Source organism: Pongo abelii, chromosome 2, assembly GCF_028885655.2.
Source record: "Pongo abelii isolate AG06213 chromosome 2, NHGRI_mPonAbe1-v2.0_pri, whole genome shotgun sequence".
NCBI classification, from domain to species: Eukaryota; Metazoa; Chordata; class Mammalia; order Primates; family Hominidae; genus Pongo; species Pongo abelii.
This window is the reverse complement of record NC_085928.1, coordinates 14767062-14791110: the sequence shown is the minus strand read 5'-3', so window position 1 is coordinate 14791110 and position 24049 is coordinate 14767062. Positions and strand designations below refer to the sequence as shown.

Sequence of the window (24049 nt, the reverse complement as noted above, 5' to 3'; positions counted from 1 at the left end):
TAGGCTGGGCGTGATGGCTCATGCCTGTAATCCCAGCACTTTGGGAGGCCGAGGTGGGCAGATCACTTGAGGTCAGGAGTTCAAGTCCAGCTGGCCAACACGGTAAAACCTTGTCTCTACTAAAAATACAAAAATTAGCCGGGCGTGGTGATGTGTGCCTGTAGTCCCAGCTACTTGGGAGGCTGAGACAGGAGAATTGCTTGAACCCAGGAGGCGGAGGTTGCAGTGAGCCAAGATCGCGCCACTGCACTCCAGCCTGGGCAACAGAGCGAGACTACATCTCAAAAAAATAAATAAATAAATAATACTAGATTTTCTGGTGGGTAATTATTCAGCTTCCAGGTTCTGCTTATACTCTAGGCTGAGGATTTTGTATTGGAGGGAAGTTTTTGAATAGAGAATGGCACAGCAAAAGCAGGATTTTAGGATTCAATTTAGCAGTACTGAATAGAATGGACTACAAGAGCAGAGAGACTGGAAGCAAGGAAATTGGTTTGGAATTATTACTACAGGTAGAAAGTAATGAAAGCCAACATATGGTAATGGACGTGAGGATTAAAAAAATAGACATTGAGAAGGAAGACTCACTGGGATTTGAAGACTGTGAAACTTAAGGAGGGAAGAGATTTTGCACCTGGGTGACATGGAGACTGATAGTCACATTTCCAAGGCCAGAGGAGGCACACATTTGTAGGAAAGGAAGTTACCAGTTACCCAAATGCAAGAATGTCTTTGTTAAAACACGTTATAGCAAGCAAGGCTTTTTGACCTAACTTTTTTATAAGTGACACATTTTTCTAGCTTGAATTAGAAAAAATGTTAAGAGTCAGAACTGCAAATATAAGACTAACTAAAGTTCAGTGGACGTCTTTAGGGACATATTTTGAATATATATATTTGACTTTTATGTAAAGACATTAGACATTTTAGTTCCAGTGGCCCCATTTTTTAAAATCACTTGATTTTTTCTTTTTTTTTTTTTTTTTAGAGAGAGTCTCGCTCTGTCGCCCAGGCTGGAGTGCAGTGGCGCGATCTCAGCTCACTGCAAGCTCTGCCTCCTGGGTTCACGTCATTCTCCTGCCTCAGCCTCCTGAGTAGCTGGTACTACAGGCGTCTGCCACCACGCCCGGCTAATTTTTTGTATTTTTAGTAGAGACGGGGTTTCACCATGTTAGCCAGGATGGTCTCGATCTCCTGACCTTGTGATTCACCCACCTCGGCCTCCCAAAGTGCTGAGATTACAGGCGTGAGCCACCGCACCCAACCAAAAAATTGCTTGATTTTCTTCACCATTTATATTACCTTCAGAAATTTTCTGTCAAATCTGACAGATTTAATCATGATGAATGACACTTCCTGCAGGAAATGTGAAAACTTATATTTGTTAATGTCACATAGTGCTTTAATTTTATGAAATATTATTGTATATATTTTCTATTTTAATTTCTATCCTGTCACAAAAGGGATAATATCTCATTTTTTAAAGTGAGAAAACTGAGACAGTTTCAGTACTGTCCTGAGATCACATAGTCAGAAAGTGGTAGAGTCAGGACTTAACTCTGAGTCTCTGATTTTGAGTATTGTGTTCTGTCTACTATATCATGCTGTCTGTAGGCAAAATTCCTAATTTGTGTAATTTTTATAATGTAATAAAGTTATAATTTTATAACTGTACACATGATCTCATTTGATTTTTATCTAAAACTGTGAAGTATTTAATATAATTTTATGAATAATCATTCTTGTAAAATACAAGTTTTGGTTGCTTTGTCTTAAGTAATTGTAAATGCTTTAGTAATAATGGCAGAATGTATTGAGCTCTTATTTTGTGTTAAGCCTTTTATAGTCATTGTACCATTAAATCCTCACAAAAAGGAGGATATACCATTATATCCTCCTCACTGAGGTATAGACAGTTCTTATAGCTTGTTAGTGACTTGAACCCAGATCTTTGTGACTTCAGAGCAAGTGACTACCAGGCTATAGATAGGCACACCTCTGTTACATTTCCCAGAACAGCCTCAAGTAGTTCTGAGAGTTGCTTCATAGTAGAGTGGTGTCACTCAGGTGTTCTTTTACTTGAGAGAAGTAAACAAATTCATGCTTTAAAAAAGAAAAGCAGAAAACTAATTTCCTTCACATTGAAAGGCATGAAACTGCCTGCTTTCTAAATATGATGAGCAGGGTGATAATAATGCTGTTTTTTTTTCCCCACGGTAAAACTTAAGTAATTATGTTTTACCATATTAACATGCTCTGTCTCCAGTTGTCAAGATATTTTTAAATCCTCTTTAGATGAGATCTGAAAAGCCATTACCGCATGGTTTGTCACCTTTTTCTTCAGGATGCAGGTGCTTATGGAAGCCCAGAGCTCAGACTGATAGGATTAATCTTGATATGGAACATTTCAAATAGGAAAGCAAAGGATCAGTGAAGAAACTAGAGACTTCCTGTTCCCTCAATGTTTTACTTTGAAAACTTGAAACTTACAGAAAAGTTGAAAAACCAGTATACTTAGAGTCATCAATTGTTAACATCTTGCAACACCTTCTTTATCTCACTCTCTCTTTATATGTATGTGCATATAGTGTGTATAAACACACCATCCCTGACTTGGAACTTTTTTTACTTTATAATGATGCAAAAGTGATATGCACTCAGTAGAAACTATGTTTCAGGTACTCACATGACCATTCTGGTTTTCAGCACACTATTCAATAAATTACATACTTGAATAAAATAGGCTTTGTATTAGATGATTTTGCCCAGCTGTAGGCCAAAGTTCTGAGTGTGTTTAAGGTAGGCTAGGCTAAGCTATGATGTTTGGTAAGTTAATTGTATTAAATACATTTTTAACTTAGGATATTTTCAACTTATAATGAGTATATCAGGATGTGACCCTATCGTAAGCCAAGGAGCTTCTGTAGTTGTTTATAAAGTAAGTTTTAGACATATATGTATGGGTAAAGTTTTTCTAATTAAGCTTTTTATTTTGGGATAATTGTAGATTTACATGGAGTTGCAAGAGAGATCTTATGTACCCTTTACCTGGTTTCCCCCAATGTTACCATCTTGCAAAACTACATAAAACAGTATCACAACCACAGTATTGACACTGATATAGTCAAGATACAGAACATTCCTGTCACCACAGGGATCCCTCATGTTGCCTTTTTATAGCCATATCCACTTCCTTAATCTAACCCCTCCTTAATCTCTGGCAATTACTAACGCATTCTCCATTTCTATAATTTTCTCATTTTAAGGACATTATATAAATGGAATTATATAGTATATAACTGGCATAGTTCAGAATGCTATAAGAAAATATCATAGATTGGGTGGCTTAAACAACAGACATTTCTTTCTCACAGTTCTGGAATCTGGAAGTCCAAGATCCAGATGCTGGCACGTCATATTCTTGCTGAGGGCCCTTTTCCTGGCTTGCAGAAGGCTGCCTTCTCAGTATATCCTCACACAGAGAAAGTGCTGAGATCTCTTCCTCCTCTTACATGGTCATTGATTCCATTATGGGGGCTCCGCCCTCATGATTTTATCTAAACCTAATTACCTCCCAAAGGCCCCAGTTCCTAATACCATCACATTAGGGATTAAGGCCTTCAACATTTGAAGTAACCTTTTGTGATAGGCATTTTTTTGTTGGTTTTTTTTTGGGACGGAGTCTTGCTCTGTCACCCAGGCTGGAGTGCAGTGGCGTGATATTGGCACACTGCAACCTCCGCTTCCCAGTTCAAGCAGTTCTCCTGCCTCAGCCCCCTGAGTAGCTGGGATTACAGGTGGGTGCCACCATGTCTGGCTAATTTTTGTATTTGTAGTAGAGACGGGGTTTCAGCATGTTGGTCAGGCAACTTCTGACCTCGTGATCCGCCCACCTCAGCCTCCCAAAGTGCTGGGATTACAGGCATAAGCCAGATAGGCATTTTTTTAGTCAGCATAATTCTCTGGAGATTCAGCCAAGTCGTTGCATAATCAATTATTTGTTGCTTTTTATTGCTGAGTAGTATTATATGATATGTATTCAATGTAGTATTAAATGATTTGTTCCTTTTTTTTTTAAAGACAGGGTCTTGCTCTGTCACCGAGGCTGGAGTGCAGTGATGCCATCATAGCCTCACCGCAGCTTTGAACTGGGCTCAAACCTCCTGAGTAGCTAGGACTATAGGTGTGTGCCGCCACACCCAGCTAATTTTCTAATTTATTTTTGTAGAGATGGGGTCTTGCTATGTTGCCCAGGCTGGTCGTGGACTCCTGGCCTTAAGCAATTCTCCCACCTCAGCCCCCACAAAGCTCTAGGGTTACAGGTGTGAGCCACAACATCCAGCTTCATTTACTTATTGAAGGATATCTGAGTTGTTTTAAAATGTTGGCTATTATAAAGCTGCTATAAACAATTATATGCAGGTTTTTGTGCGGACATAAGTCTTCACTTCTTTGGGATAAATGCCTAGGAGTACAATTGCCAGATTATGTGGTAGTTTTATTAAGAAACTGAAAAACTTTTCCAGAGTAGCTGTACCATTTTACATTCCCTCCAGCAATGTGTGAGTGATCTACTTTCTCTGCATCCTCACCAGCATTTGATATTGTCACTGTTTTTTATTTTAGCCACTCCTATAAGTGTGTGGTGATAGCTCATTGTGGTTTTAACTTGCATTGTTTAACATCGTTAGCTAATGATGCTAAACATTGTTTCATGTATTTGTCATGTGTATATTCAGTGAAATGTCTACATCTTTTGATTTTTTTTTTTTTTTTTATTTGAGACAAGTCTTGCTCTGTCACCCAGGCTGAAGTGCAATGTCATGATCTCGGCTCACTGCAACCTCTGCCTCTCGGGTTTAAGCGATTCTTCCACCTTAGTCTCCTGAGTAGCTAGGATTACAGGCACCCACCATCATGCCTAGCTAATTTTGTTTGTTTTTGTATTTTTTTGTAGAGACAGGGTTTCACCATGTTGACCAGGCTGGTCATGAACTCCTGACCTCAGGTGATCCACCCACCTCAGCTTCCCAAAGCTCTGGGATTATAAGCGTGAGCCACCGTGCCCGGCCTTGCTTATTTTCTAATTGGATTCTTTGTTTTTTCACTGTTTTTCTTAAAGAGTTTTTTATACAATTGACCCTTTATATTTGTGGGTTCTGCATCCATGGATTAAACCAACCATGGATTGAAAATATTTGGGAAACATATTGCATCCCTGCTGAACATGTACAGATTTTTATTTCTTTTCATTCCTTAAAGAATATAGTATAACAGCATTAACATTGTAGTAGGTATTATAAGTAATCTAGAGATTATTTAAAGTATACAAGAGGATGTGCATAAATTAAATGCAAATATTGTGCCATTTTATATCAGAGACTTGAACATCCACAAATTTTGATATCTGAGGGAGGTCCTGAAACCAATCCCCTATGGATACTGAGGGACAACTGTATATTCTAGATACTAATCCTTTGTCAGAAAGGAAGTGTGCAGGTATCCTTTCCCAGTCTGTGTTTTTTTTTTTTTTTTTAATGGTTTCAGATCAGTCTGTATATTGTCTTTTCATCCTCTTAACAGGGCTTTTCCCAGTCAGTGTTTTTGTTGTTGTTTTTTTTTAAATGGTTTCAGATCAGTCTATATCTTATCTTTTCATCCTCTTAACAGGGTTCTTCACAGAACAAAAGTTTTTAATTTTGATAAAGTTCAGTTTATCAGTTTTTCCTTTTATGGGTCATGCTTGTGGTGGTCAAGTCTAAGAGCTCTTTGCCTACCCTAAGTTTCTCTATTATGTTTTTTCTAGACCTTTTATTATAGTTTTATATTTTACGTTTGTGATCCATTTTGAGTTAATTTTTGTATGAGATGTGAGACTTAGCTAGCTTCAGTCAAGTTTCCTTTGTCTATATTGCTCCAGCACCATCCATGGCAAAGGCAATTTTTTTCCCTCCATTAAATTGCTTTTGCACCTTTGTAAAAAATCAGCTGGACATACTTGTGTGAGATTATTTCTGGGTTCTGTATTTTGTTGCATTGATTTCTTTTTGTCTATCCTTCCACCAGTACCACATAGTCTCGATTACTGTAGCAGTATAAGTCATAAATTTTCTTAGTAGTTATAGAACTATTCAAATTATGTTTCATGTTGAGTGAATTTATGGTAGTTTGTGTTTTTTTGAGGAAATGGTCCATGTTATCTAAGTTACCAAATTTATGTGTTTAAAGTTGGTTGTAGTATTCTCTTACTTGACCTTTTGATGTCTGTAGGGTCTGTAGTGATATCTCCTGTTTCATTCCTGATAATGGTAATTTGCATGTTCTTTTTCTTTGTCAGTCTTACTTGTTAATTTTATTGATCTTTTCAAGAACCAGATCTTTGTTTTATTGTTTTTTCCTACTGTTGTTCTGGTTTCAATTTTATTGATTTCTGCTTTTATCTTTACTATTTTCTTCCATATGCCTGCTTTGCATTTATTCTTTTCTTTTTCTAGGTTATTGAAGTAGGAGCTTACATGATTGGTTTGAGAATTTTCTTTTTTATAATGTATGCACTAACTCCTAAAGATTTCCGTCTTAGCACTTCTTTAGCTGTATTCCATAAATTTTGATATTTTTTTTTTCATTTTCTCTTATTTCAATTTTTAAAATTTCCTTAAGACTTCCTCTTTGACCTATGGATTATTTAGAATTTCATCATTTCACTTCTAAATGTTTGAAGATTTTCTTGTTATCTTTCCCTTACTTTGTTCTAGTTTGATTCCATTGTGATCAGAGAACACACTGTGTGATTTCACTTCTTTTAAATTTGTTGAGGTTTCATTTATGGCCCCAAATGTGGTCTGTCTTGTTGTTATATGTTCCATAGCCACTTGAACAGAATGTATATTCTACTGTTATTGGGTGAGTGTGTTCTGTAAATGTTTAGATCATGTTGCTTGGTATTGTCAAGTTCTATATTCTTGCTGATTTTCTGTCTAGTGTTATACCAGTTGGCTAGAGAAGAGTATTGGATTATAGATTTTTCCATTTTGTACTTCAGTTCTATTGCTTCATATATTTTGTAGCTATGTTGTTTGGTTCGTACACATTTAGGATTGCTGTGTCTTCTTGGTGGGTGAGCCCATTTATCATTATATATGTTCCTCTCTGTCCCTGGTTATTTTCTTTGCTTTGAAATATTTTGATATTTATCTGGTATCAATATAGCCACTTTTGCTTTCTTTTGATTACTGTTTATGTGATATATCCTTTTCCATCCTTTACTTTCAACTTTCCTATGTTATTTAAAGTGAGTTTCTGACAGACAGCATAGAGTTGATTCATGTTTTTTCATCTCCTGCCAATCTCTGTCTTTTCATTGCTGTACTTAAGTCATTTATAGTTAATGTAATTATGGATATATTAGGGCTTATTTTTTTTCTTTTTTCTTTATCTTCCTGTGGGTTACTTTAACATTTTAAAATAATTCCATTTCAGTTTATCTGTAGTATTTTTTAGTATATCTATTTGTATAGCTTTTTAAATGATTGCTGTAGGCATCATGTAATACATACTTAACTCTTCATGGTCTTCTGGTGTCAACATTTTACTGGTTCAAGACACCTTATCTCCCTAGATGTGTTTTTGCCCTCCCCTATTTATAATTGGCTTAGATATTTCCTCCACATATATTTAGAACCACATCAGCCAGTGTTATAATGATTTTTGTTTTAACCATCAAACATAATTTAGAAAACTCAAGAGGAAAAGGAAAGCCTATTGTATTTACCCATATTTTTGCATACCATGTCCTTTTTTCTTTCCCAATGTTTCAAGATTCCTTCCTTTTAATTGTTTTCTTTCTATTTAGAGAGCTTCCTCTAACCATTCTTTTATGGTAGCTCTGCTAGCAACAAATTATCTTAATCTTTCATCTGGTAAATGTTTTTATTTTCCTTTTATTCCTAAAGGATATTTTTGTTGAATACAGAATTCTGGATTTGGCAGCATTTTTTTCTTTCAGCACTTGAGAAATGTTCTACTTTTTTTCTGGCCTCTGTGGTTTCTGATGAGAATCCCACTGTCTTGTTACTGATGAGAAATGAATTATCTTGTTACTGTCAAGTGAAGGTGGATGTCCAGAGTCCCACGTGTTCTCCACTGATATCACAATAAGAGGGTAGAGGAGGGATTCATTACCATCTAGTGGGAATGAAAGTCCTGGCTTCTACTTGCCTTCTCTGAAGCCATGCTGAAGGGTTAGAGCATCTGCTTACAATGTTCTAGGCTCTCAACATTTGATGGTGTGGGTATGGGTGGGTCACAGGGGTTTTTTGTGTGATGTTTGGCTAGAGGATAATAGTTACTGTTTAAAAGTTTTCTGTCTTGCTAAGGTGCCTCTTTCCTGGTCTTTTACCAGAGAGAGCAAGATCTTATTGAGGGTCTTTTTTGTTGTTTGTTTGTTTTGATATGCATGCATTGGCATTTCTAGTTGCCAGCTTCTTCAGCTCCAAGTCTGGGATATATGAAGCAAAAAAGAAAACTCAGAGAACCTACCACTGTGGCATTCTTAGATCTCAAGATCCTTTATTTGTCTGTTTTTCCTCCACAGTTCAGTCTTCTTATGCTTGTTTTACATATAATGTCCAGTGTTTTTATTTGTACTTAGTGGGAGAAACAGGGAAAAGTGTGTCTACTCCATCTTCCCAGAAACAGAAGTCCCTGAGCAGTTGTTTTTAAAGTAAGTTACAGACATCATGATATTTTTTACCTTAAAATACTTCATGATGTATCTTCTAAGAATACAGACATCTGTCTACATAGCCAGGACTTCATATCACATCTAAGAATTTAACATTGATAACAACATTATCTAATATAGGATTCCTATTCAGATTATTTCCATTGTCTCCAAAATGTTTTCTGTGGCTATATTTCTCCTGATCCAGGATTATGCATTTCATTTGATTGTCATGTACCTTTTGATCTATGATACAGTCTCCCAGCCTTTTTGTTGTTGTTCTGTTTTAGTTTGGTTTTGTCTTTCATAACATTGACTTTTTTAAGAGTTCAGGCAAGTACCATAGTTCAGGCAAGTACCACAATCTGGATTAGTCTGTTACTCATGATTATATTAAGGTTAAATATTCTGGCAACAGTGCTGTATAGTATAATATGTTGAATATCTCTCATTGCTTCAGTCAGGAAACGTGATAAGTTTGATCATTTGGTTAAGATGGTGTCTACCAGATCCCCATTGCAAATATATCTTTTTCTTCTTTGTAATTAATAAGTAATATGTGAGGTAGAGACCCATTATTTTAAAAGCCCTGGAAAACCATGAATTAAATATATATATGTGTATGTATATATATATATATACATACACATATATATTATTTTTTTAATTACTGGAAAAGCTAGCTCATTTTTACAGTAGCATTCCAAGCAATAAATATAGATAAAAAATGGAAATATAAAATCACCATTAAGCAAACACCACAGTAATCATTGTTGCAGGCAAGAATCATTAATGGATACTAAAATTAATGGGCAAAAGTATGATGAGATAAGATATTCACATAATCTCAACTCCCTGCCCCCAAGACAATAATTGCAAAGGGAATAGATACCACCTTATTAAGTAATCTAATTTAATATGTAATAACATGTATTGCGTATCACCTCTGATATTCTTGCCAAAATTGTATAACCTCATTTCAATCTTGACAAAACATCAGACACACCCAAGTTGAGGGACATTCCTACAACATAAGTGATTAATACTCTTCAAGACTGTCAAGGACATGAAATTTTTTTTTTTTTGAGACGGAGTCTCGCTCTGTCACCCAGGCTGGAGTGCAGTGGCGCAATCTCGGCTAACTGCAACCTCCGCCTCCCGGGTTCATGCCGTTCTCCTGCCTCAGCCTCCCGAGTAGCTGGGACTACAGGCGCCTGCCACCATGCCTGGCTAATTTTTTGTGTTTTTAATAGAGACAGGGTTTCACTGTGTTAGCCAGGATGGTCTCGATCTCCTGACCTCGTGATCCGCCCACCTGGGCTTCCCAAAGTGCTGGGATTACAGGCGTGAGCCACCGTGCCCAGCCGAAAGTTTTTTTAAAAAAAAATGGAGGAGCTGTTACAGATTGGAATATACATGACAATTAATAGAATACAGAATCCCAGATTAGATTCTGGACCAGAAAAAGGACCCCAGTGGGACAATGGGCAAAATCTGAATAAAGTCTGTAGATTAGCTAAGAGTATTGAATCAATGTTCATTTCCTGGTTTGATGATTATACTATGATTACATAAGAGGATAACAGGGGGAACAGGGTCAAGAGTATACAGGAACTGTTTTTGCATCTTTAAATCTAAAATTATTTTGAAAGAAAAAGCTATTTTTTTCTATTTTTTCAATCTTATATGATGAAAATCACTGATAAATACTTCCAATTCATTTTGCTTGGATAGCAGTCTTCTTTTTAAGTAAACAGTCCAAATTTGTATAAGAACTAAACATATTTAACAGAACATTTCCACATTCTTTCTGCATTATAACAGACACTGGTATGTCCTTCACATTCTGAAGCCTGGATACAGTTTCACAGAGAGACTTGGGCCTCTCTCTTTAAACTTTGTGGTTCCTATACTTACCAGGTTGTGGATTTTAGACATCTTCTAGAAAACAGTTTATTCGCTCAACACATTGAGCACTTACTATGTCCCAGGCACTGTTCTGGGCACTGGAGATAAATGAGTAAATAACAGTATAAAATCTCACCCCTCATGAAACAGATTCTATTGAAAGCCTATGGATGACAAACAAAATAAGCACATTTCTCAACTATGTTTATAGTATGTTGTGGAAAAAAATAAAGCAGTAAAGGGTGAATGCCAGGATGGGCAGGAGCGGTGAGCAGGGGAGTACTTTCTTTACTATTTCTTCTAAAATAGCACCCACTGTCATTCTTATTCCCTATCCCTTTTTCCTGCTTTCTCTTTTTCAAGATATAACTGTTTGATATTATGTATTTAAAATACATTTATAATTCTTCCCCATTAAAATTTAATATCCATATGAACAAGGGCTTTGTTTTACTCACAGCTGAAGAACAATGCCTGACTTGTAGCAGGCCCTGAGTAAATATTTGTTGAATGAATTCTCCCTCAAATGTTCAGTCAGATGCTGTACCTAGCATAGTTCCTTGTACTCAGTGGGGGACTAGTAAAATGTTGTGGATTTTGTTAATACTCAGACTCAGGTTATATAAGAGTCCATTTTGTAGAATAGCTTGTATGTGCTTTTTGTATTTTCCTGGGTGAGAATGGAACACTCGCAGACCCTGGGAATGCTTCTTAGTTGCCTGTCACCATGGGGAATTTGCTCAGCCTGTTTGCAAGGAAGTCATTCCATTGTACTTCCATTTAAAATGTGATACAAAATGCTTTTCTTCTGAAAAATGAAAAACATAAGAGGAAAAGTCTATTTCCTTTTCAAACTGTGAAACTTTCATAGCTGAATGTCTTAGATATATGCTACATTATCTTATCCCTAGATAAAAAATAACCTTATCCATTCTTATATACTCTCTGACCTGTTACAATTTTATATTAGAAACATCTGTTTCTTTTCCTGTAACCCTAATCATCATTCATTTTTATATTTTGAACAGTGTTATTTACTTGTCTACTACACCGGCTGGCGGAATGTCAAATCTTTTTTGACTTTTGGCTTAATCTGTCTATGCAACATGTATCTCTATGAACTGCGCAACCTCTGGCAGCTTTTCTTTCATGTGACTGTGGGAGCATTTGTTACACTACAGATCTGGCTAAGGCAGGCCCAGGGCAAGGCTCCCGATTATGATGTCTGACACCATCCTTCAGATCTATTGCCTTGGCTTCAGGGGAATAAGAAGGGAACATATCATAACTGCCACTGTGATGAAGAAGCTGTTCCCCACAGAGGAGAAGCTCTGCTTTCTTTCTCTCCAACTTTCCTTTTTTAAAATCAGCATGGTGTGCCTGTGAGCATGGAAGACCTGCTAGGAAGAGTCCTCTCAGAAGAACGTTGGCCATGAGATTATCATTCAGAGGAGGAGGAGATTTCTCTCTTCAAGGCCATAACAGTGGAAGAACAGTCATATGCCATTGGAAGTCTTGGCCAGCAGTCCTGAATCCTTCCTGAAGAGTTCAGAAAATAGATGTGGTATTGCTCTGAGGACCAGGCAGGAGGAAGTCTACAACCTGAGTTTGCCTTTGTGAGGCATTAGTATAGACCAAATAAAAAGCTGCAGAAATTGGAAAGTTTATGTTTTAAATAAATGACTGTGATAAATATCAGATTATTTGCACATTTATGGTACTAAGAGTTTATAAAGTCCAAGATGGTGTGAAATTGGTTCTTTTTACTTTTATATTTTTGCTTGAATCTTAACTCTGGAAATCACCTGATGTAGAAGAAGGCTGTGATGAGCTCGTCTCTGGAACATCACAAGTATTGAAAATACAGTAATGGATGTTTCCTTTCTAATCCACGTTTGTTGTTTCTTTTGAAATCACGTCTAAAAAATATGACTCAGACTATAGCCGTTGTTTCCCAAACTTCAGTCTCTTTAGTACTACTTGTATTGTTTTCTTAATATTTATCTTTTAAATTTTAAAGTTTTTTTTAAAAAAAGAATCCTGCTCCAAGTGGAAAACCAGTATCAGTTTGCCATAAATAAAAGGTAACCACAAAATAAATAAGATGAACACAAAAAATGTTGTTCAGTTCTAGCTAGAAACTAATGCCTAGAAAGCCTCCGAATCTTAGGCTCTTTCTTTGTGGCAGTGAGGGAGATGTTACCAGCACCAGCATGAGGCACTGTCTCTGGAATAGTCAGAGGATAGAAGGAAACTGTAAAGGGAATGACATTCTCACTGTGATTCAGCATTATTCTATGTTGTGCATGACTTAAAGACATGTTGTGTGCCACCAGTGGCATGGGTCCTGCACTATGGAAGTGCTTGACTGTACTAAGAATCAGAAGGTGGCTTTCCTAGCAACTCATTATTTTATGGCTTTAAGGAATTAAGCCCCTAGTATCTGAGAGAACTTACTTGTTTTTTGATAACATTTTAAAGATTGTTTAAGCCGTTATGAATTAATAATATAGGAAGCCCAGTTTGATTCCACTAGCATAATCTATAACTCTCATGGTTTTGGAAGTCATCTTCATGAGTGATTTTTCCTTTGTTTTTTAAAGAAAATATTTCAAACAAGGAATTCATAGGATACTGAAATTTGATATCATCCAGAAAAACAGATCCCATTACATTGTAATTGTTGTTACTGGGCATATTTATTAAGTAGAAGAAATAGTCCAGAGGGTAAAAAGTTAGTGAACTGTCCTGTTTGCGTGAACCGGTATTTGTGGATATGTCTAGAACTGTAAAATCTTGCTTAACTAGAACCTTAGTCTGCACCCTCTTAGGAGAATGAGGTAAAAGGAAGACAATAGGCTTATGATATCAGGGATTCATGTAAAACAGGAAACTAGTTGGCTCCAGTTTTCTCCTCTAACAAAAGTATGCATATTCTGAGAGATACCCCAAGGCATCACAAGATCCTGAATCATCAAAACACCATTGAATTGTGTTGGGCATTTTGTAGCCAGGAAAGTGAAGTGGTTCAATTTACAAAGGGTTTCAGGCCAGGCACGGTGACTCACGCCTGTAATCCCAGCACTTTGGGAGGCCGAGACAGGCAGATCACTTGAGACCAGTAGTTTGAGAACCAGCCTGGCCAACATGGTGAAACCTCATCTCTCCTAAAAATACAAAATTTAGCTGGGTGTGGTGGCGCGTGCCTTTAGTCCCAGCTACTTGGGAGGCTGAGGCAGGAGAATCGCTTGAACCCAGGAGGTGGAGGTTGCAGTGAGCCAAGATCACTTCACTGCACTCCAGCCTGGCCGACAGAGCGAGACTCTGTCTCAAAAAAGAAAGGTTTTCTAAACTAATGGTTAAAACAGAGTTTTCTTGTAAATAGGGAGGTTGGAACATTCTGATTAATAGAGATTTTGCTCTGTATTGACACAGCTCGCACCAGTTTGGTTCAGGAGCTACCTCCTTGTCATTGAATTGACGAGTTACAATGTTTGGTATTCAGATACATTCAGCAAGAACACTTGAAAACTCCTCCCCAACTATTTTTAAAGGCTTACTTTGTTTTTGTTTTTATTTTTTCACTGGCTCTTTTGGATAAGAGGATATTTACATCTTAATGTAAAAAAATGAAAACAGGTATAAATGTTTTATGTATAGAAATGTTTTCTTTCATTATTTGGTGCCTGTATCTCCGTGTTTATATCATTTCTCTACCTGTATCATGCTGCCAAAAAAAGAACTGTGAATTTAGAAAAAGAAATTGGTGTAAAGAAGTCCTGGCTGGGCACGGTGGCTCATGCCTGTAATCCCAGCACTTTGGGAGCTCGAGGTGGGTGGATCACGAGGTCAGGAGTTTGAGACCAGCCTGGTCAACATAGTGAAACCCCGTCCCTACTAAAAATACCAAAAAAATAAGCAGGGTGTGGTGGCAGGCACCTATAGTACCAGCTATTTGGGAGGCTGAGGCAGGAGAATCGCTTGAATCCGGGAGGCGGAGGTTGCAGTGAGCCGAGATCACACCACTGCACTCTAGCCTGGGTGATGGAGTGAGACTCTGTCTCAAAAAAAAAAAAAAGTCCTTAGGCTCTTTAGAAAGAATCACTTTAGGCCTCCATGGTGTATGATCTTCTGTTTATGTTGCACTTCTAAGAGCAAGCCTGAGTTTACCTCCTCATAGTGAGTTTTGTAGCATAGGAGCAGTAGTAGCTGCCCTCATTCTAAGGGGGAGGACACAGAGGTGATCAGATGATAATGACTTACCCAGTTCACATAGCTAAGCACACACAACCCTGATCTAGTGCAGGGCTCTTCGCATTAGCATAGAACTAGTGAAGGTGACCAGTGTTATATTCAGGGAATATGACTGTTTTTGGTAAAGCCAAGGAGTTGAGGGGTTCTGAAATTGGTGAGTCCAGGCCTGCTGCTGGAGTATTTTATCCTAATAGGTGTATTTTATTTTAATTTAGATAATTCCTAAATACTGCTTTTTGATTAAGGTGTACCATGAGAGCAAAGATACCCTCTTTTATATACTAAAATAATTGCAATATTTGCTTGCTTTTTTCGGTCTGTATTTGAAATATATATTTACATTAATACCTGGCCTCTTTCCCAAAAGCACTTAAAGCAGCATACCAAGAAAAGACATATACAGCCATGTTAATGAAATATGAACAGAAAGGGAAGAAAAACAAATGAAAATTGAAGGGAGGGTTTACATACATTATTGTATGTAAAATTTGACTCTGGAACTTTCTGGAAATCAAGGCTAAGGGTAGGGAAATAAGTTATGCACTGCCCTATCAGTAGGTGAAAAGCATACCAGTTCCTTAGGGGAGAGCCTTTCCTGATGCCTTCTAGTAAAGATGTTCTCACTGGGGGTCCTGTGAAGTGCTAAAATGAACAGAATTCTCGATTTTCACACATTTACATGTTATGACTGTGCCTTGGATCCTTACCTTGTACCAGCTTTCAAAGGCTTCCATTTCAGGATTTGGGGGGATTTGTGTAGGTGTGGTTAATAAAGGATTTTGTTTTCATAAGTAAGAATCCTAAGCTGAAAACAAGTATTAAACTTGAAAATCATTTGAGACACATGCCTTAAGACATGGAGAACCTTTACCCAATTCTGTAATTTATAAGATTGAAAGTGAGTGTGCTATCCCTGGATTAGCACATTTATATTGCAGTAAATGTGGTCTCCACAGTGGAATCTAGTGTGGAGAGATGGACGGCTCCATTTCTGTTAGGCTGCATGTGGAACCCCATTAGACTCCTACTTCGTCAGGGCTCCACAGAGACCAGAAGTTTGTCATAAGGGACCTAACCTCCGTGGCTTCTGAGGTCAGCTCCTCCCCTAAAAGGCAATTGCTTGGCCTTCATTTCAAAAGGTTTACTAAGTGACCTAAGGTCATACTCTGAGCTGTTGGGTTTCCAAGGAACTCAACAAAGGTTGTGTGTGTGTGTGTGTGTGTGTGTACACCTTCCTTGTTACTTTTTTAACAGATTTTTGGTTCACTGTAAGAGTTAGAACTTCTGTGGAGTGTGTGGTAAAAGAACACATACATTCAAGAGCAGCCACCACTCAAAACCGCATTGAACACTTAGCCTTACCACAAGTTATAGGTCACTCTTTAGGGCCACATTCTTTGTCTGTGTTCAATGCTTTGTGGTATTTTTCTGCCTTATTATCTCTAAGGAACCAAAGTCTTTCTCCCTAAAAATGCTGTGGTAAAGTAAGGTCTGATTTTAGGGTTAAATTGACTTTAGTAATATCCTCGCTAAAAGTTAACAAAAGAAACCCGGCTCCAAGGGTTGTGACTGAGTTTGTGTAAAAGGACTGAGTGAGCTGAGAATGTTACTCTGAGCATTACCGGTAAGGTTGGAGGTGTGTGATCATTAATGTTCTGGGGCTGCTGTTGAATGCTAGCAGATTGCAGCCTCCTGTTTAAGCATCGAGTTTTTCCAAAGAGAAAAACTGGCTGCCACTCTTGTCTCTTTCTCGAGTGGCTGAGTTTTCTAGGTTATTTAGCAGATGAAATCAAAAGAAACGTGGAAACACTGTGTGGTTGGAAGCCACGTGGCGCACATCCTCCTGCTTGTTAACAGTGAGTGGTGTTGATGCGTGGGCATTCATGTTTCTTGTGCGTTGGCAATGCTGATGTGTAATCAGTCGTCTCAGCACAATTGGGGGTTTTAGGAAACTCAGAGATCAGCCTTAGTTCTCAGAGTTTTTGAAATCAATATCCTAGCCTTATGAATCGTTCCTTGTGTTTCCTTGGCAACAAACAGTATTTTCAGCCCAAACCCACCCACAGTTTACATTCGCCCCTTTCTCCTGCATCTCACAGCACAGCCATACAAGCATCACCCAACAGAAAGCACATTCAGGCACCATCTGACAACGGGAAGCAGGACTCAGGCATTCCACTCCCCATTTGCTCCTGGTGTCCCCTCCCCAGCTCTGCCTTGCTTGCTTACCTTCTTTGTGCCAGCACTTTTCTTTGAGGTTGGGTTGCAAAGGACCTTGCCTAAAGATGAACAAAGTATTTCACTCTTGCACTTTGAATCCCTCCAGCGCCTAGGACTAATGAGGAGAATGCTTATTAGCTCATTTTGGGCTAGTGCTGGGCTCTCCATAGTTCATCCTTATGGCAGCATGAGGTGGAGAGGGCACTATCTCATCTTCATTTGAGGAAACCAAGACTCAGGTCAAGAACTTGTCTTCGTATGGCATGACACTTAGTGGTGGATGTGAAGTTCAAATTTGGAGTTGGGTTTAAGTCGCTTACAAGTTGGTGCTCATTTTTCTATGCCACAGTGCATCTCAGAAAGACACTTCTTAGGGATTGCGTGTGTGACTGACGACAGCTGGGTTCTTACTGTTTTAGCAGCAGTGTGAACAGATGAAGCAGACATGAAGGGGGAAATGGCAGTGTATACTGTGTGGCAGGCACTATGCTAAGCATGTCATCTTTACTGAAAGCATTTATGAAGGTTTTCTCTTTTAAAAATGAGCCACCTGGGCCATGAAGAAGTTAAGTCACTTGACCACAATCACAACCTAACCCATGTGGTAGCATCAGGATTTCAGTCCAGATCTGACTCAGAACTCATGCTCTTAACCACCATGTGATTTTAAGCTGGATAACGTGGAAATATGTTTAAATATATAAGGAATATATGTAAAGGTAATATACATTACTTTTAAATAAGAGATCAGGTCAGTGCTAACTCCCACAGTATAGATGTCCCAGGTTGAATAAAATAGTTTCCTAAAATCTCTGTAACAATGACATAGGACAGACAGATGGCTGCAAGAGGTATGGTGAAGCTTATGTATACCTTAGCTATTAGGGCAAGAAGTATACATTTTAGTACTTGTACTAAAACTAACATAAATTAATGACTTGATGTGGAAAATAAAAGCATTATTGGTGATTTGGTTGTTACAAACATTTGCTTTTCCTAGCAAAATGCCAGAATAGGTTGATTCTTTGACTTGATGTCATTTAATGGGAATTCTGTTAGGTGATTAGGGAATTTGTGATCCCTCTGAAAACATTAACCAAAAAATAGAAGGGAACTTTTCACAGTGTAAAATAGTGTTTAAGAGTTTGGAGCCAGAATCATCCCTGGCTCTCTCTTCTACTAGCATGGTGACCTCGGCAAATTACTTAATCTTTCTGCCTCAGTTTCCGCAGATGTAAAGTGGGGATAATAATCGTACCTTTGGCAAAGCAGTGTTGTGATGATGGAGTGCGTAAACGTAAAGCACTTAGAGACTGGCACATCAAGTGCTAGGAAAGCGTTTGCCACCACGTTGTGGTCTTCCTTGTTGCAGTTAAAGGTGCTAAGAGTCTTTTAAATTGCAAATGCCCCTGAATGTCGTAAATCATTGCACAAAACTTTTCAGAAGCCACCACTTAAGTAAGAATCCCATTGAAATATCTAGCAGGCAGGCACTTGTGGGCAGACTTCTGGTCAGGGCACTGGAGGTGCATCCAAAGAGAGAAGAGGGGGTTGAAGGACTCACATTTGCCAAATGCCTGCTGTATGCCAGGTGCTTTGCCCACCTTAAAGTCCTCCTGAGGGAAGGAAGCAGGATGAAGCCCTGTGTCACACACCTGGGAGTGGTAGGCTGTGCTTGCCAGTACCTGCAGAGTCTCCCAGGCACTGGGGTGCTGGTGAGTGAGGGAGGTGCCTCTAGGAACCTTGCCCTATCCAGCATGGAACCAGCATTTTGGTCCCAACACACCTGACTTGGAACATTCGAATCTGATCTACAATTTGCTCATGGATGGCGGCAGCCCTCGTGCCCACACTCTAAGGGCTCTCGTGAGTGTGCACACGCGTTGATGGGAAGGTGAGGGGGGTGGGGAGGCAGCCACAGCCTTCAGCTGCAGTATCATGCAGATGCTGGGGACGTGAGAGCTGAAAGGCGCTCTTAAATTGCACAGATGCAACATGGCTTTTAAAAGAATCTGAGGCAAAAGGCACCCTCCAAAAAAACCCATGTGAGCCGGGAGGGGACTGCCACTATAGCTAACAAAGTGGGGAAGCAATTTTGCAAAGTAAGAGAACTAGTCTCAGGCTAACCAGAGATACTGACAAACCTGAGATTCCAGGCAGGTCTAAATTAGAAATCGGTCAAGGGAAAACACAGTGATAGTCCCCCTTATGGATTCCAGTGAGAATTCTTCAAATTCATGGCCCTGATGGAGTAGCAGTAGGAGAGAGAGGCCCTGGGGATGCAAATGCCCTCAGTGGCTCAGCTCTGCTCACTAGACACTTGGGCACGTGAGGTTGGGCGCTGGGAATCCCGTGGGGGACAGGATGCCTGCCTACTTGGCCCTCAACTCTAGGTGAATCCTATCCTTCTCTTCACCGTCTTCCTCCCCTTCCCTCTCTGGACCCTCTGCTTGCTCTGTGAACCTGGATTGATCTCCACTCACCCCTCACTCCTGAATGGGGCCCTCGAAGGGAGACACCCCTGTCTGTGATGATGTTGTGAACGCTGCTGGGCCAGACTGGTGTCTGCAGGAGGACAAAGCAAGGGCTGGTTCTGACTTTGGTTTGAAGGTGATTTTCCCACAGATCCCCCTTGGCACGATGCTTTTACCTCATTTGTCTCTGTGCCTTTGGCTCTAAATCTTAATGTCTTAATTAGATTGTGTTTACATTTGCACCATACATGTGGTCTGGCACTTGAAGATTGGATAGAGAGTGACACAAATATTTAGACTCAGGGAGTACCAGTGGAGGGAGAGAGCCTGGAGACCGGCTATTCCAATGCCCTTATTTGCCTTTGCTCATGTCCATCTTGTCAAGCAGGGTCCCTGCAGGTGGGAAAGAAAGATGGCGAGAGGACAGCCAATATCACATTTTCCTTCCCAAGACAGGGATGAAAAGCCACCAAGAGGGCTTTTGTGAAAATCTGGAAGGACAAGAAAAGCCCACTTTAGTCATCGGATCTCATTTCATCTATTGTTAACCTTGAGGAGTGGTGAGCCCGCTGTTCCTGCCACGCTCTTCAGTACCCAGCTAGATGGGCACCCTGAACAGAAGTGCTTCTGGACTAGTGCCATAGGGACTGCTCTGAGTACCAGGGTGGCCTCGGGCAAGGCTCTGGTCCTTTCTCGAATGGCTTCCCAGACCTGAGGAGGCACAGGTGAGAAAATGTGTGTGGAAGCTCTCTACACACCGTGAAGTTCATCCAAATGGAGCGGGATGGTCTCTCTGGTCTGCTGTGCCCTCCCCCTCCCCACACCTATAAATAACAGCAGCCCTTCCAACTCTCCTCCTGATCCTGTGCTCAGTGATGGGGGGCCTTGCGGTGGGCAGCCAGGGCCAGCACGGCCAAGCCCTGTCAGTCCCTTCCCTCTGAAGGTGAACTGGACAGCATTTGTTCTCTTTAGTGTGTGATTGGGATTTAGACAAATTCAAAAGCTGCCGGATTTCAGAGCGTGTTTGTCACTGCCATCGTCGTTCTTTTGTTCAGGCAGCAGTGAGAATCTGCTCAGCACTTGTGAACACTATATGTTGAAATGCTTGAAAAGGCTTTCCTGCCCTGCAGGGACCCGGGCTCAGCACCTTTTTAAGGCTCCAGGAAGCTCATATCCCGCTGATGAACAGCTTGTGGCCATTGCAGCACTATGGAAAACCCGCAGCTCCTGGCGTCATTTGACTACATGCCACTCAGGTAATTTTGCTTTTGGAAAAGTTCTGTGAATGTATTTCTAACTTTGAATGTCTTAAGAGTAACGTGGCTAGCTGGTGAATATTTACTTTCAGCCTCTCCAATGCACCAGGATTCACTGTCTTCCCACTAATTAGCTGCTAACATCACACTACAGTCAAATCATCACCATGTTGGCCAAAGTCTGGTCTTGGTTTTAGTGATGTTTGCTGTCAGTGGGCATTAAAGTGGTGTTCAAAACTCACCCCACCTATCAAAAGCATCTTTTCAAATAAACTTTTTGCTTATTAGTGTTCTAGATATGAATATGCTTTTGGAAAAAAGACCCTCGTAAGGGAGAAACAAGTAGGTTCTCTGGGACTAGCTCAGTGGGGATGGGGTTGGAAAGGGCTTTTGCTGGTTTTGAGTTGCATTTCCTTGGTATCTACATGCGTGGTTTCATGGAGCCTGCCTGAGGGCCTAGTCTCTACTGGCTACAGCAGGGTGGAAGTTCTTCAGGAGCTGAGGTTCCCACGTAGGCCAATTGGCCCCTAAAGTTTGAACATTTTATCATTTGGTCTCCTTTTCTAATGAATGTACTCCCGCATGAAAATTTCTCAGACTTAAAGTCTTACCTCAGTAAAATGACATCTTTCTGCAGGCACATTGAAGTCCTAATGATGTCTACCTTCTTTGGCCACATGCCCAGGACTGTCACATCTATGTCCCCACATGGCTATTGGTCAGTGAAGCTGTGAAATCTTTTTCACTGCTGCCTTTATTTACACCTGTGTTCAACTTAATGTGAGCAACCCCCTCTGAATTTCTTTCCTTAACCCAAATATAACCTGGCATTTGATGGCACAGCAGGCAGGAAGTGCTGACCGGGGCCCCTGACTCCCCTACCACCTCTCCCTTCCTCTCAGCAGAGAGAGGAGTCCTAGGTCTGCATGAGGTTCCTTGCATGGGGTTTGATGGCAGACAGGCCTGCTCTGAAACTCATCTCTGTTCATTACTAGCTGTGTGGCCTTAGGCAAATAACTCAACCTCTCTGTACCTCAGTTCCTTCATCAGTATGATTAAATGAGATAATGTTTGTATGGTGCATATCCCAGTGTGGCACACAGAGAGTGCCATCATTATTAGCTATGCAGGTCAAATCAGTTCACTTCTGGCCTGCAGCTTGTCCCCACTCACCTTTCTGGGTCCTTTCCATTATCTGTGTTCCATGCCTGTGTTTTCACCTTTCTTTTCCGTGGCATATAAACGTGTTTGGCTCATCCAACACATAAACATGTTAGAGCATCCTTCCCTGGACCTGGTCTTTTCTGGTCTGATCCTGGATTTTGTATCCCCTTCACTTCTGGTCCCTACTCAGCCCTTGTTCCTCAGCCTCCTGCCCTGGGTGCACCTGCTCCCCAGCCCCATGCACTGACTCTTGCTACGGTCACCAGTGTTCTCCCACTGGCCGCCACAAGGACCGCAGTCTTCAGCCAACATTATCTCTACAGCAAGGTGCTGTCCCCCACTCAGGGGAGTTCTCTGCCCTCTGCGGCTCCCCTCCCCAGCATCCCCAAGGCTGGGTACACTGTTCTTCAACCCAGGGCCAGGCCCCCCTGGCTCAAGCTGCAAATCAGACCAGGACACGTTACCAGTGAAAGTGTTTAATAGTTAAATTATTTAAATAGACTTTTCAATTTCCATGGGAAATCATAATCGTATCTGTTTTTGCAAGAGTAGGAATAAAAAGAGTGCACACCCTTTAGAGGGAACGAAGAGCTAGCACTGCACCTGCACGCTGTCACCAGTCACTGCTGGGATGGGAGAGGGGTCCCCATGGGGCCGGGAGGCCATGACCATGGGAGAACATGTGATGAACTCAGCACACACACTTTACTCAGGTTGGAAGCAGAACGAAAACCCAACACCACTGGCGGGCGATGTGGAGGGGCAGGGAACTTGAGAACAACAGCTGGAAGAAAGCAGGCCTCCTGCGGCTGACGGCAGGACAGCAATGCAGAACTCAAAGGATGGAGCAGCAGAAGCACGGGACAGACTCAGGCTTGGCAGTTTTGGGTCCACACACTTTGCTTCTCAGAGCTGTGTTCAATTGGTGTGTGGGGAGGGGAGGGTGGTGCTAGAGCCCAGTGAGAGGTGGTGCAGGTGGACATCAAAGTCACATTGTGGCAGCTGGCACGGAGCCACTACCTCATCGCCTCCAAGCTCATGTTGGAGGTGAAGATCATTCTAACCTGAGAAGCAATGGAAAGATTTGGCCATGGGCCCTAAGGATTCCACTGAATTCTGTGCTAGAGTAATCATTTTCCAAATGCCTTCCTCATAGGTTATAAAAATAGTATTTTTTTCTTGGTATGTTTAACTGCCCCCCTACCAATAAAACAAAATTCCTGCTAGCTTTCCCTGTGGACTCTAAAGCTGGGCTCTACCCATTCCTCTGCCTGGTTTGCCGGTGGAGGTCAAGGCCACTCCCTTTCCTCAAACCTGAAGGCTGCACATTGCATCCCCCAGTCTGAGTGAACATCTCCGGGAAGAGCCACCTGCACCTTGGCCAACTGAGTAGGCCAGGGAGGCTTGGCTTCCTCGCCCCAGCCTGCAAAGCACCTGGCCTTCTGTAAGCACTCTGGAATCCGTGGGAGCTGCCTCTGTAAGCCGCAAACGTCTGAAATCTCAGGGTGTGGAGGGCGGAGGACGGAGGCCGCACTGGCTGCTGCAGGATGAGATTGCTTCCCTTGGTTCCAGCTCGGCCTGGGATGGGAAAGCAGCTTTTGGTTTTCTTACTTATTCCATCTGCGTTTTGCTTAGGGGAAGGAGGGTGTGTGCATGTGTGTACACACGTGTGCGTGTGTCAGAGAAAGATGGGGCAATGTGTCCATGCATCCTCCTACTTAATCTGAGCATATGGTACCCCAAAAGCACACACCCACTGCTCTGGTGGTACCTGGGAAAACCCAAAACTGCCAAATCTGAAATGACGGAAATGCATCCTGTGTGAGACCAGTTCCACAGCATGAACACACACACACATATACACCAGTACATACACCGACATACACACAGTACAAATGAGCACACACGCCCTGCTGTGCACAGCTGTTTTCTGACATAGAGAATTTACAAAATATAGAATTTGGCATATCTGTGAGATCTCCAAGGCTTTCAATAATACAAAATAAAAAATACAAAAAAGACAAGTGGGGATCCCCGCCCTCCCCCCGAGT

The 24049-nt window shown here is 40.8% G+C and overlaps 1 protein-coding gene across 7 annotated transcripts in view; it reads left to right on the top strand.

The window, feature by feature from the left end:
• SEC22A (SEC22 homolog A, vesicle trafficking protein) overlaps nucleotides 1-12748 on the top strand; it is a 70261-nt gene extending 57513 nt beyond the window's left edge. For 4 of the 7 annotated variants that reach the window (XM_009238462.3, XM_002813210.5, XM_009238463.4 and 1 more), the window contains one exon: nucleotides 11659-12518. In XM_009238462.3, coding sequence (XP_009236737.1) covers nucleotides 11659-11859 — 201 coding nt within the window. In that variant the 3' untranslated portion in view covers nucleotides 11860-12518. Of the gene's footprint in view, nucleotides 1-988; nucleotides 1675-11658 lie in introns of those variants that run through there. The other 3 variants (XM_054551391.2, XM_063721728.1, XM_063721727.1) reach the window with 2 other exon arrangements.
• The last annotated feature ends 11301 nt before the right edge of the window (nucleotides 12749-24049 follow it).